The 13,394-nt window shown below is 42.6% G+C and overlaps 1 protein-coding gene across 1 annotated transcript; it reads right to left on the bottom strand.

Moving 5' to 3' along the window:
- Positions 1-7: 7 nt before the first annotated feature.
- On the bottom strand, positions 8-12,476 carry CHRNA5 (cholinergic receptor nicotinic alpha 5 subunit). Its single transcript, XM_072345218.1, has 6 exons — positions 12,322-12,476; positions 7,050-7,201; positions 6,586-6,630; positions 5,321-5,430; positions 3,523-4,354; positions 8-1,631 (listed from the first exon to the last, which is right to left on the bottom strand). Exons 1-6 carry the CDS (start codon positions 12,437-12,439, stop codon positions 1,470-1,472), a joined length of 1,419 nt encoding a protein of 472 aa, XP_072201319.1. The 5' UTR covers positions 12,440-12,476; the 3' UTR covers positions 8-1,469.
- Positions 12,477-13,394: the final 918 nt, after the last annotated feature.

The raw sequence follows: 13,394 nt of genomic DNA, 5'->3' as shown, positions 1-13,394 counted from the left end.
TGTTGGAAACTCTGCTTTTCTTTCATTTATTTTGACCAAGAGACAAAAGCTACCCAGAGCATCATTAGTTACATCTCAGCACATTCAGAAAGGAGTTACATAAGTAAAGGACCGTGCTACTGAGTCTATTTCCAGTTCTTTCATTTCAGACACACCTGAGGATGAGCCGAAAGCCTCAAGGATTCCAGCATACCTTTTTCATCCATGGATATCGCGATCTGTTACAGAAATGACTGAAAGACCTTCATGCGTTTATAAAAGTTGTTACTTACTAGAATAAAGGCTGGAGCTCCGCTGGCCCTGCTGCCAATTACCCCATGATATAATTAAGCGGTCTTCAGACATTATTGGTACAGGAGGGGAGCTAAAAAGATACACGGCTAATAGCCTTGCTTTGCTCCCTTCTCAGACAAGGGTAAAGTGTAGTAAGTAATTCAAAGCTAAGGAGGACTATGGAAAGAAATTTGCATTTGGAACACTAGATGTAACTGTGTAACTGGAGAGGAAGAATCACTCCTTTTCCAACCAGAATCATTTGTAACTTGGTAAAAAATAACATGTTCTTAAGGATTAGTTGGCATCGTTTCCCTGTGCAAAAGCCATTCAGTAGCCCTGCAGGATACAGCTGTGTTAGGAAGTAACAAAGAACCTGACAAAACTTAAAGTGTAGGAGAAAGCCTCTCTTCTAAAGTCTCTGCCAGAAATAAAACTTTTAAGAATAGCAGCACTGGAATCTATTTGAAGAATTAACATCCATCACTTAATTAATACAGTTTAGAGATATAGTAGCTGACTTGATGTATAAATATACATATATGAGATATAGCTGACACAGAGATGGCCATACTCACGTATCCTGTAAGCATTTTAAGGCTCAATATAGCACGTGGTCGCATCAGTACAGCAGAATTAACTAAAGTGTAAGTATAGCAGCAAATCCCACTGAAAATGTCTAACATCGTGGCTCTGTTTATTGGTCTGTCGAAAAGGAAGGAAGTTCAATTGATGCCTTTGTTACAGTTTTCCATTTACTGTGCAGATACAAGTTCTCATTTGCATAATATAATAAGTTGAAATAAGCAACTCTATTGTGCAAGCATCTGGAAAAATGTAATAGTAAATATGATATTTTCCACAGCAACTTAATAATGGGACTACTGCGATCTTCATTAAAACAACCTCCATCCTCCTACTTCTTAGTAGGTGTCAGTATACATTGCTTCTAACATACACATGCAAGTACTTGCTAAGGTTTTTGATTTTGACTTGATTTCGAAGTAGTTTGGCACTAAGCAAATTGACTTCCGTGTGTCCTACATGTCATGCTTTAACATCATCATTTTTAGGTTTAGGATTTCACTTATTTTTTTTTCCCTATCAGAAACTTGCCTACAAAGAACATGCATGGAAACTTAATACTATGAACCTCTTTTAGAATGATGTTAGCAGGAGACAGACCCAAAAATATCTTATGTATTTGTACTGCCTATATGCACAGGTACTATTATACTTGCCCATTTATGAATAACAGGAATAAATAACACAAGTGATCCAATTATTGAAACCAGAAGAAAGGCCCATAAGAACATTCGATCAAGCACCTGAGCAATAAATTTCCAGTCTTCAACAACCTAAAAAACAAAGAACATAAGAGCTGTCCAGTATGGGCAAGAGAGGGCGAAAATACAGCATCAGACTTTACAATAACTAATCACATTTTCCTCCCCCTCCTAGTCAGGTCAATTTGATAACCCCCTCCTTTTTAATATATACATGCATTAACAAATCACACCATGACCCTGAGCAAGAAAACACCTCTCTCTACATAGACCAGTAAACTATGCAGTCCAAATGCTACGTTTTAGTGAAGCAGTTGACTCTGATGAGCATTGAACACCCTCAGTTACATAGAGAGAAAATCAGTATGCAGTATAATAACATAGTGGATTTAGGATTCATGCCACAGCCCCACTATGGAGTAGGACTCCCAGGCAGAAGCTGGATACTAAGGCTGCAAACAATTAACAGCAGACAGCAGCTCTAGCATTACACACAACACCTGACAAATGTGAAGTTACTGGTGCATGGAATGACACGCCAGGTAGAGCACTCACAATGCTTTCAAGACTGTTTCCCTTTTTGATAGGATTATTTATATCCACGCACAGTTTTGCAAGTACAGCAGATATCATCAAGCAAGCAAATTAAAACTCTGCCAAAAAAGCAACTTTCATCTCAATTGGAACTATCTGCACCTCCCAGGCATCCTGCATCCTGCGAGGCAAGGCTACAACAACACCAGCTGGGTGAAGTTAAGTTCTTTTCAACAACCAGCGCTCAAATCTTTCTGCAATCAAAGCCTGCATTCTCCAGAGGCCAAATAACAAAATGTAAGTGAATCCCCAGCCAGCTGTATGTTCAGTTCTGATGTTTAGAGCTGCAGCAACCAAAAAACAAAATACCTATCAACTCGTACCACATACAATCAAATAAAGTAATTTAATTGAGAGAATCGACTCACAGCTTACTCAAAACTGTATATTTAAGCAAACTATTCTATTTGAGCTGTATATACATGGGTATACTCTGCATTGTATATATAACAATCCTATTTCAATGGTACAGTTAGGTATTCAAAATCCAAACTGGATCCCTTGTGGTAATATCAGAGTACAGCCCTGAGAAGCTGCATTAGAGGAATTCATTTGCTCCAAGGCTAGCATAGGAGCACATACCTCTCAGCAACTATCTACAGGTGGTGCTAGTTTAAAGCAAGGAAGAAAAACTGATTTGTAATGATCTTACCTGCACAGCAAAAACAGCCACACGAAGGATAGCTCAGTGTGCAAATGCACAGACTGAAAAATATCCTTTAAATTACATCACAAGATATCAAAGGGAAATGCTAATGGGGCTAGAAGAGATCACTCAAGAGGTCATCCAGTTGATTTCTGATCTCAGCACAAAATGATTAATCTATGATGACAACCTGTATTTAAACTAATACAAATAACGGAGTTCAAAATGCTCTATATTTAGAACTGAAAGGTGCGAGAAAAAGGCTTAGCAGGAACTATTCTGGAATTGTAAATCAAATGTGTTTTTCAGGTAGCCTGTGGGAACAACATTAAAACGAAAAAGACCTGCTTCTTTCATTATGAAAGCAACACTCAGCAGCACTGCAGGTAGCAGCTGCTGTACATGCTCTTGTAACGGCCACGTGTCTGAAAATATTTCATTAACAACAACATGGCCTTCTAGAAGAAAGCATTAACATTTCAAGAATTCACAAATAGAATTATACCAACCCAATATCTCAGTATTGGAGCATACCTGTACTTCTTTCCAGCAGAACCAATCATATGGCTTCCAGTGAAGTATAAAGACTAGAACTCCTAGCACACATTAAATGTGACCACATAGTGGGCCATTACTCCTTGTTGTTGCGCTTCATTTCGGTTGGCTTGTTCTTTTTAATTTCCACTTTTAACAAAATGAGTTTGATATGACTAATACACCCACCTCACGAACTTCATTTTCCTTCATAACATGCCTTGTGATATATCGGATAGAGTCTAGAGCTGCTTCCAAGGTGTTTCTAGACGATTCTGATCCACTCATATTTCCTTTTTCCTCCTTCTGAGCAAAGTATCTATCTACATGACTTCTCATGCAAAGCAGCTTGGGAAGCTTGTGAAGAAATATCTTACGAACCCAAGGTGCCATAGCATTGTGTGTAGATGAAGAACGGTGATGAATATTGATGGCAAAGACAGTTATCACGATGGACAATGTCACAAATATCATAGTAAACACCAAGTATTCTCCTATAAGCGGGATAACTTTAGAAGACGATGGAATAATCTCTTCAATGACAAGAAGAAAAACAGTCAGAGATACCAGGACTGAAGTGCAAAGGGAAATTTTTTCACCTTCGTTTGAAGGAAGATAGAAGACGAGGACAGTTAAGAAAGAAAGTCCAATACAAGGAATGATGAGGAACAGCGTGTAAAAAAGTGGTAAACGTCTAATTATAAACGAATACGTAACAAAGGGATACCAGCAGCATCCATCCGTTCTATTTCCTTTGCTCCCTGTTGCAGTCACTATTTCCCATTCTCCATTATCAAAAAAGTCTCTTTTGTCAACATCATAATCTTCTAAGATTATATCAACCTGGGAGCCATCGTATGTCCAGGAACCAAATTTCATAGAGCAGTTTTGGAGGTCAAAGGGAAAGAAGGTTACATCAATAGTGCAAGAACTTTTATAATTGGCTGGTGGAGTCCAAGCAATGGTGCCGTCATATTTTACCACAGTTTTTGTAGATGTCCCCTCAAAACGTCCGTCTGCACTGAAAGAAAAAGAGATATGTGCATACAATTATGATGAAGAGATGTTTTGTTGTCGTCGTTTCAGCTGTTTGCTCCTACCTTCTCCCCTCTCACTGCCAACATGTTGCACTGTGCTGTGTTCACAGTTCAGTTCTTGTGGTTGTTTGGGTTTTTGTTTGTTGGTTTATGGGTTTGGGTTTTTTTGGGGGGCTGTTTTTTGTTGTTTGTTCCTGTGGATTGTTTGATGTTTTTTTTTAACCAGAATCTCACACAGTTAATTACCTTCACAGAAGTAAAGGACATTTTCAAGCCATTAAAAGATCTCTATAGCTTACAGCAATCCTGATGATTCAAGCAAGGGATTGTAGAAATGCTGACCTTAAGCAGCCTGACAAACCCTGATGTTTCTACCGGTAATGCAGCATAAATGTGGAGAAGTCATCATAATTGGGAAAAAAAAGAACCACACCACTTATGCTCCACTTCCAGACTTGAAACTATAATCAGCTTCTCTTGCCTCACCAAGGCAGAAAATGTAAGATGTGTTGCATATGCACCTGAATTGATCAGAAAGGTTCATTCAAAACTTATTTCCTCTATTGTCCATCAATTCTTGAAAAAAACAAACTTACTGCTAAGTGCATTTCATTTTAAATCCATGACAAATATCAGTTACAACAGCATGAATCAGTTACTCTCTTCCTGCTGCACACAGCCTCTATATTACTATCTTGTACCAAGGCTACCCAAGACATAATCTCCTAAATAACAGTTTACAAGTAGAAATGGAAATAAACATTTTGAAGAGACTAAAGAAGACACAGTAGCAAAATAAATCTTGCATTTAATGCAGCAACAAAACCAGCGTGCATTTGGAGGCACTAAATGTGCATACACAGCCCATCCAAGAAGCTTCCTACAAGCAGGTCGGAGAGGAGCATTAGAAAGAGGAAAGGGTGTTCTGTATAAAAAGATGGAAATCTTACTTGTCATATAACACAATGTCTGGGATCCAAATAGAATCCGATGGGACACGAATAGATGTTATGCCAGCATACTCGTCGGGGTTCCATCTTAATTTCACATCTATCCATTCCTGTAGATGCAAGAGATGTAGAAATCATAATAAAGATGGAGTTAATTCAAGCAGGACAGGATCAGATAAAAACAGACATACAAGCAATTAAAAATAACTAAACCAATGCATCACACTTCTGTAAGCCTTCTGAAATTCACATACGAGACTGAATTTGCTGAACAGACAACTAATGACGTTGTGCAGCATTTGTTTTTTATTATAAGAGCCATCTGATGGTATTTCGGTACAGACCTCATAATATTAAAATCCTTTTTCAGAGCATGTTTACACAAGCATTATAAATATAGTATTTTATATTTGACCTAAAAGCTCCAGAGGGGCTCATGCTCAGAAACTTGCATTTTTCATCAGAGAGAACTGTAAACACATCCAGGTCAGTTCTTACTTCATTTGAGTTGACTTAACTGCAGTAAGTTCTTCCTGCTAAGTAGTAATAAAGTTTTCCTGAAAATAAATGCCTGAACTTACAGTTTTTGGAGAGAAGAGAATGGAAAGAACCAGAAAAAAACAATAGTCAAAATAAAAATAATTTAGTAAGCCAGTAAATGTAATTAAGAGTCTGCAACCACTTCTCTAAGTTAAATTAAGAATGATTTGTGAAGCATTTCCCAGGCTAATAGTGGCCACTAAGTTTAGCATGGGACTAAGACTGTAGCTTTCTCTTGCCTTTAAACAAATGCTGTGATGAGGAAAATCAGCTTTTTATAGCAAGTGCATACAACTCTGAAATTGAAAACTTCAGTGGTAGTTATTCACTAAGCACCCGACAAGAGAAACAGCTTAAAACAAACATACAAACACACAAACCCTTCATGCTTCTCTCAAAGCAGCTGTTGAAAGAAAACTTGTCTAATGGAGGCAGTGATTTTCATCATGGTGATAACACACACCTTGGTCTATTAAGCAGCCATACGACGCAGCCTCAGATTTCTTTTTATAAGGAACATGTTAAAAACATATTTCTTTATTTCTTCTTTTAACTGAATTTTACAACAATTAATCATTTGGGGTATTTCCAGGGATGTATGTAATGTAAACATACTACATTAGTTAGAACTAATGCATCTGAGCAAACCAATATGCAGCTAAATTGCATCCAGTTTTCCATTTGCAGTTATGAAACCTCAGGATTTGCTGCTATTTCACACATACCTGTTTCAGCCAGACGTTTGTGGTCATCAGTTGATTCTTCTCATCCTATAAAAATCAAATGCATTTAATTAAAATAAATGATAATAAACTGCATGGCACGCGGTAACTAACAGCTACAGCTGATGCAAGTTTGTATGTAAAAAACACCCCTAAGCCATTCCAGTCTTTGGCAAAGCTCTTTTAGGAGAACTTGTAAAACTTAATAGTTATGTCCGTAGTTTATTTAACTGCTTAAAAAGCAGTATTTTCCCTTTTCTCTGACTCTCTTTCCTCCTTTTTTTCAGGTGACTGTATTTCATGCACTCTCACTGTTCTTCTATGGAAATGAGATGGAACAACAAACCTGTGGAGGAAAAACTCCAAGTGGAAAAAAACACTGATTCAATATGAGAGGAATGCGAAGAGAATAAGTTATGGGGGAAAAGAAGTAAAACAAAATAAACAAGCTTATTTACCGTACGTACCACATCTACTAGCTGAGAGATTGCAAGACCAAACTTGATTTTGATTGTATCATTCAGGTGTTCCACTGGACGAACCCATCTTTGATAGTCTTCAAATAAATGTTTAAACAAACGATCTTCACTCTTGGCAATATAAGAAGGTTCAGATACACCTGCACAATAAAAGCAACTTATTAACAGTGATTTAAACAAATAGAGTACATCTGTGTCCATACGGCTGCAACTATGCTTAGGTAAGTAGTAAGTTTCTCATCCCCTTCCATTTAGAAGCACGGCCAAGGCTGTGTCAGAATGTTATCGAATGACCTGGCTATATCAGCACCTCAGCACTACCAGCACATCTACTGCTCAAGAAACGAAGATACTTTCACTACTACTAATAACAAAAGCAAACTGCACTCACGCCATTTAACTCATGTCACTTACCAGGTGCCACACAACCATGGAAATCCTCTAAAACTTTCCTAGGAGGAGCTGAAGTTCTATTGTTCTAAACCAAAGTGGTACTTTAAAAACCAGCACACAGGCCTTCAGTACACTGCAGAGCTTCTGCTTTGAAATGTAACTATCTTCACAACTACACTGCTTCTCCTAATGTTTGTGCACGCGTCACGCATAAACTGTGCAGTACCTGTGAAGCACTTTTCCCCACATCTTTTCTATTTTATATACACGTGCTAATCTGTTTACCAGCGAACATTTTTTCCTATAGACAGGAAGGCACCTTTGTTTTTAAGTAATAGCATGCAGTCAGTCACTTCATCTTCAGAGCGCTCAGGGATCCATTCCAGTGCCTGGAAACTGACTGATGACTTACAACAGCCAAAGTCTTTGTACAGTTTACAAAGGACAGCAAATTCAATGTCTCCTCCCATCCCTCTGGAGAATGGAGTGCTTGGAAAAGAACAGTGACCCAGAGGCCATGCAGACCCCCAGGACACATCAACACCTGCTTCAGGGAAGGGGCTTGCTGCTCGCTGATGGCATCACAACTGACTGAAACTACTGCAAAAGAAAGACTTCATCATTATTACAGTCAAAGGGGCAAAGTAATGCCAAGAAAGATGTTCACAAATATCTCTTTATAATGCATCATTACATAAAGCCATGGCACGACCTTTCTAGAAATGATGTGCTCGCTAACGGTATCCATCTATAAAAAGATGCATCGAAAACAGGAAAGCAGCAGAGAATGGCATAAACAGATTAAAACCAGAGGCAGACATGCACGCAAGGAGAGATTTAAAAGATTAATATTATTTTGCTTGGCAAGGAGGTGAATTTAGCGCACGCCACAGAAGTCAATGAAGTAGCAAACAACGTATGCAGAAAAATGACTCTGGTTCACCTTTCTCATGAAAGAAGACAAAGGAAGCAGAAGGAGCGATTAAAAGCAATATATGAGATCTCTATTTCAAGCTTGTTATCGCAAATATTCAGCGAATCGCGGTGATCAGACACTGCAGAGGACTGACATCCCAGAGCTGCCTACAATGACAGCACTGTGGGTAGGGCAGGTAGCACGGTGTTTGCCTGTCAGCTCTCATTCTAACACAACTTGTGTGATCCACCCCAGAACTGGACCAACGGTTTGAGGGCTTCCATTTGTGGCAGACTTGCTAACGCTACTGAAGACGCCAACAGAACTGCACCAAAGCTCCCTGCCTGCGGCTGCACCCAGCCCAGACAAACACAGCACCGCAGCTTTTGCTTTCCTCCCACCCAGCACGGTGCAGCTTCTGCTGTGCTGCGAGGGCCTGACCACGAGGGAATTCCTCCACCTGGGTCAGCACTGCTGGGCAGAACAGTGCAGGAGGACCATTATTAGGAATTCTTACTGATATTTAAGCTCAGTGTATCCTCATTAGCCAAGGGCTTCTTCCCTCTTGTAACTGCACACAGATTTGCCAAGTCCTGCTTATTACGGATATCTAGGAGAATGCTTCCTGCAGCCACAACTTCATTTCTCTGTTTCTATATCCTTATTTCCTCAATTATGAATAGTTTTGTGTACATTCCAGCCTCATGTTTCATAAATACACAATTTTTGTATGAGCACTGATTCCATTTTCCTTTTACAGTCACAACGCTACCGCACTTGGTGAGCAATTTGTGAGCATTAATTGACCTTGAAGCAATGCAGAGGCAGAGTCGCACTGTCACAGTCTCTGTGCTCCTGTAAGATGACCTGCCGTGCACCAACCCAGCACCCTCCAGGTACACACCGTCTGCAGATGCAGCTTCTCTTCTGCTGAGCTAAACAGCCACGTGTGCCCTTACCACTTTTCCACGCTTAATAGCAAGGTTTCCATACACCTCCCACTCAGACCTACAGCACACTCACTGAGTTAATGAGGTCACCGTATTTACTAACAGCATAATTCAATTAATTATCTCTATTTTCTTCCCTGTCATGGAAATAATCCACACATTTTCATGCTTCTAGCTTGCATTTCTGCTTACTAATAAGCTGGAGAGTACTGGCCTGTAAGAGGAGCTTATATCCAGAAGGAGGTTGGAGACAGTAACAAGCTCTGAAGAATGGGCAAGAATAAAACAAGCCCTTCATCTTTCTGTGTGTTATTTAATAGGACCACGCAGCTCATCCATTGCACGGACTGCATGCATTCAATTACTCTTCATTGTGTATTTGTGTGCTGTAAAAATTATCAAGCATGTAACCGTTGTTTATTGGTGTTAGTGCTCATTAAAAATGAACTGGGGGCCAGCAGAAGAAAGGCACAGAAGAGAGCAAAAGAGAGGAAATAGAGCTGGCAGCAAGGCAGCAGGCACTTGGAGGAGGATACACCACTGGGGAAGAGCAGGAAGAAGTTAAAACCTATAGAAAGGATTAACTGGAGAGCAAGCCTCACAGAGAAGTGGGTTTCCAGCTCCTGAAGGGCCGTTTTAGGCATGCCTGTACCAGTGTGGCTTTAGCCATATGGAGCTCAGTAAGTTCTGCAGCCTAAACCACAAGTAGCTGCACTCTGCAGTGCTAAATCCCAGAGGCAACACTTGCTTCAGTTGGCACCCAACCCTCTCTCCGCTCAGCCTTCCTCAGGGTGACTTTGTGTACAGGAAAGAACACAAAAATCAGATCAGAAAGTGGCCACAATCGGAATTCTGCAACCAGACAAACGTTTTGATGCCAAGAGCACCCACTTTTTGCATTGATAGATGCAGTGAGAGCATACTTTTGATGGGGTTACAATGGCTTAAAAATTAAGCAGGAAATGCCATTAGTAACAGGAACAACAGGATCACTACTTGGTGCTTGTGATGCAGCGAGTCTAATATCATAATTTAGAATCCCAAGCACAGATGTATTTAATAACAATATATACAATGGGAAAGAACACTATGAAGGATCATCGTCATGGCCATATATGTGTATTTTATCATTAAAACTTGCTTCTTTACTGGTGTTCTAATGCAGCGTACATACAAACTACAGCACACCCAACAGCTCGCCTGCAGCCCAGGGAGCTGCATAACACAGCAGACCTGCTTGGGTGCACCTGCACTTTTATTAAGGCAATGATTTTCAGCATCTTTCACATCATTTATAACAAAGGAAGCGCTAAAAGTGCAGCGAAACCAGTTTGTATCTTATTCTACAACCATCCCATGGTCACCTGAGATATAGATTTTAAATGCCCATCTTTCCTATGAGCTCTGAATTTCCTATGCCGAGCATTGATGATTGTCCTCCAACTCCCTGAGCAGATCTGGCACATCAAGCTGTTGGGAGCTGGTGACAACGTTAAGTGCAAGCCACAGTACTATTGCAGCAGACAGGAGAAAGTAGAGCAAGATTACGTTCAACATTAACTACACAGATCTTAAAAATATAGGGGAAAAACGTAAAGAAAGGTCAGGACAGAGAGAACCCCCTGCCACTGCTTCGCTCATCAGAAGACATACGTAACCTAAGGACAAATCCCTCCACTCCTGGAAATGATCACAAGTTACAGTTTCTGCGTGGTCTTCAGCTTCATCAGACCATGCCTGGCTATCTCAAAGGTGAAGAGTACAACCGAGACAGAGCCGTGTTGCAGGAACTTGTACGTATCTCCATCTATTTCTGGGTGTTCATTTGGAGCATTTCTGCTCGCTCTCGCAGCAGAACAAAGTGACGTATTGCAGGCATGAAACTATCAGAGATTTCCAGCTGCAACACTGCTTAGCCCTAACCAGGATGAACAAAGGCTCGAGCTCTGCATGTAGAAAGCAGGGAAAGCAGTTCTGACATTCCAATTTAAAAGTTCAAAGTTTGCAGCTTGATAACTGGAAAGTACAACTAGACCATCCCCAAAGAGCTCAGCATCAAGGGATAATTACTGCTCATATGAATGAGTGCGGGTACAAGTTTTATAACCACAGCAGCATGCTTTAGTGTCGCACAGCCTGCAGTTCATCGGGAAACAGATACAGTCACCTATGGGCTGCCTCTCGCTGTTTGGAGCACTGGTTTGTTCCCAACATCTGTGCTCTGGATCCTTTTGTAGAAGCCCTGAACTCTGCAAGGAGTGCAAGGATGAGCAGATACACAGAACCTTCATAGCCAAACCATCTGCGCATACAGACCTAACCTAGAGGGGATGCACCACAGAGGTCAGCAGTCTAAGAACCACCAAAGAAAACTAACAGAGGAGAAACGTGGGGGGAGAATAAACAATTAAATGCCAAGATCTCCTTTGGGAGAGGAAGGCACGCAGCTTCCTGCTGCCATCGGATGATGTTCATCATCTTCTGCTAGGATGGAAAACACCGCATTTCCAAACACTGCATTCAAGAATCATCTGTTCAATCACATTTAGCAGTAATGGATGGCAATTGTGTACGCTGAATTAAAAACAAGAGACCAACGCAATTGATTTCCCTTACGCTGCACTTCGTGCTATTTCTTAAACTCCGAGCTTTCAAAAAAGCCAACTTTATCTTCCATCAGTTTCCCTTCTGCTCGTACATACCGTGTCTCCTGGATTATCAGCCCTTTAGGCAGCAGCTTTAGCAACGTGTCCATAACCCACGTGAAGTGCTTTGAAATAATTCCCGATCAATAATTCCTTGAAGGACCATCGATTTTGCTCCTTCAAGCTTCGTTTCCCGGCCTCACGCGCTGCCTCGCACCCCTCCATAGCGCGGAGAACCCCCAGCGCTCCCTCCGGACCGCTCGGCCCCGCTGCCCCCTCAGCCCAGAGCCGGGCCGCGGCTCCAGGCTGGAGCGGTACCCCCCGCGCCCCTCCCGGCTCCCCGCCGAGCGTCTTACCCGCCTGAGGGGCTCGGGCGGCGGGTCCGGCTCCGGGCTTCCCGAGGACGAGCGCGAAGAAGCAGGCGAGGAGGAGCAGGGGGCGGCCGCGGCGCAGCCCGGCTCGCAGCTCGGCCATGGCCCCGCCGCCTCACAGCCCGCGCTGGGCACGGGGCGCCGCTGCCGGCGGGAGGCGCTGGCCACGCCCCGCACGGAGCCGCTGAGGGGCGCGGGGGGCGGGGGCCGCCGTGGCTGCCCGCCCTCTCTGTCACGGCAGCGGCCCGGGGTGGTGACCCGCAGCCCCGCCGGCCGGGCCCGAAGGGTGTCGGCGGTGTCGGCTGTGGGCCGTGCGGGAGGTGCGGTCCTGCGGGCGGGAGGAGAGACGCTTCTGAGGGAGGGAGAGCTCCGAGCCGGCGGCGGCTGAGCGCCCCGCCACGCAGCACAGACTGCAGTTCCAAAGTCAGGACGGGTCGGAACTTCTAATCACAAAACAAACGAGCTGATGCAAGATACAAAACCACCCAGGAGAACTGCACGTCCCACGGGGAGCTAACGTATGGAGCGAGAGCTCCTTACAAGGCCTGTTTTCAATACCTGGTAACCAAAAAGCGGTGAGAAAGGGTAACTTTAAATGCACCAACTGTGAAATATTAGAACCTTTTTTTGTTTCCCCCGTAAATCAGTGTGATGTTAATACACAGAGCTGGAACCGCCGGCACAAAGCAAGATGTGCTGACATGGAGGACACCCCTACAGAGAGGAAAGCTGCGGGAGATGGGAGCCAGAGCTGAGGGCGGCAGAGCCCACAAGGAGGGACCTCCTCCAGCCCGAATAACGGCCAGCAACTTTGTAGCTCCTGGAACGAGCGATACTCAAAGTGCCATCCAACAAAACTGCAAGCATTCATGCAGCTATTTATGTCCAACAATCAACACGGTTAATTCAGTATCAGCCCCGCTCCCAGCTGCTGAACTCTTATTGTCTGCCTGCCCTGCAGCCACGCTTAGGCTGCGTGTGCAACATGTACTGCAGAAGGAGGGCTGCTTACACAGGAGTTCTCCCAGCACACGGCATCGATCGCAGTGCTCTGCAGT

The sequence above is a fragment of the Excalfactoria chinensis genome, chromosome 10, assembly GCF_039878825.1.
Source record: "Excalfactoria chinensis isolate bCotChi1 chromosome 10, bCotChi1.hap2, whole genome shotgun sequence".
Classification (NCBI taxonomy): Eukaryota; Metazoa; Chordata; class Aves; order Galliformes; family Phasianidae; genus Excalfactoria; species Excalfactoria chinensis.
Note: the sequence above shows the minus strand (reverse complement) of the source record. Positions and strands in the feature narration are given on the sequence as shown.

What these genes read in the sequence shown, in the direction of transcription:
- CHRNA5 (XM_072345218.1), bottom strand. Translation starts at nt 12,439, where the DNA reads ATGGCCGAGCTGCGAGCCGGGCTGCGCCGCGGCCGCCCCCTGCTCCTC. An exon ending in CGCCCGAGCCCCTCAGGCGG is followed by an intron (nt 7,202 to 12,321) that starts GTAAGACGCTCG and finishes TTTATTGTGCAG; the next exon opens with GTGTATCTGAACCTTCTTAT. An exon ending in AGGAAAATGAAGTTCGTGAG is followed by an intron (nt 1,632 to 3,522) that starts GTGGGTGTATTA and finishes TTTGTTTTTTAG; the next exon opens with GTTGTTGAAGACTGGAAATT.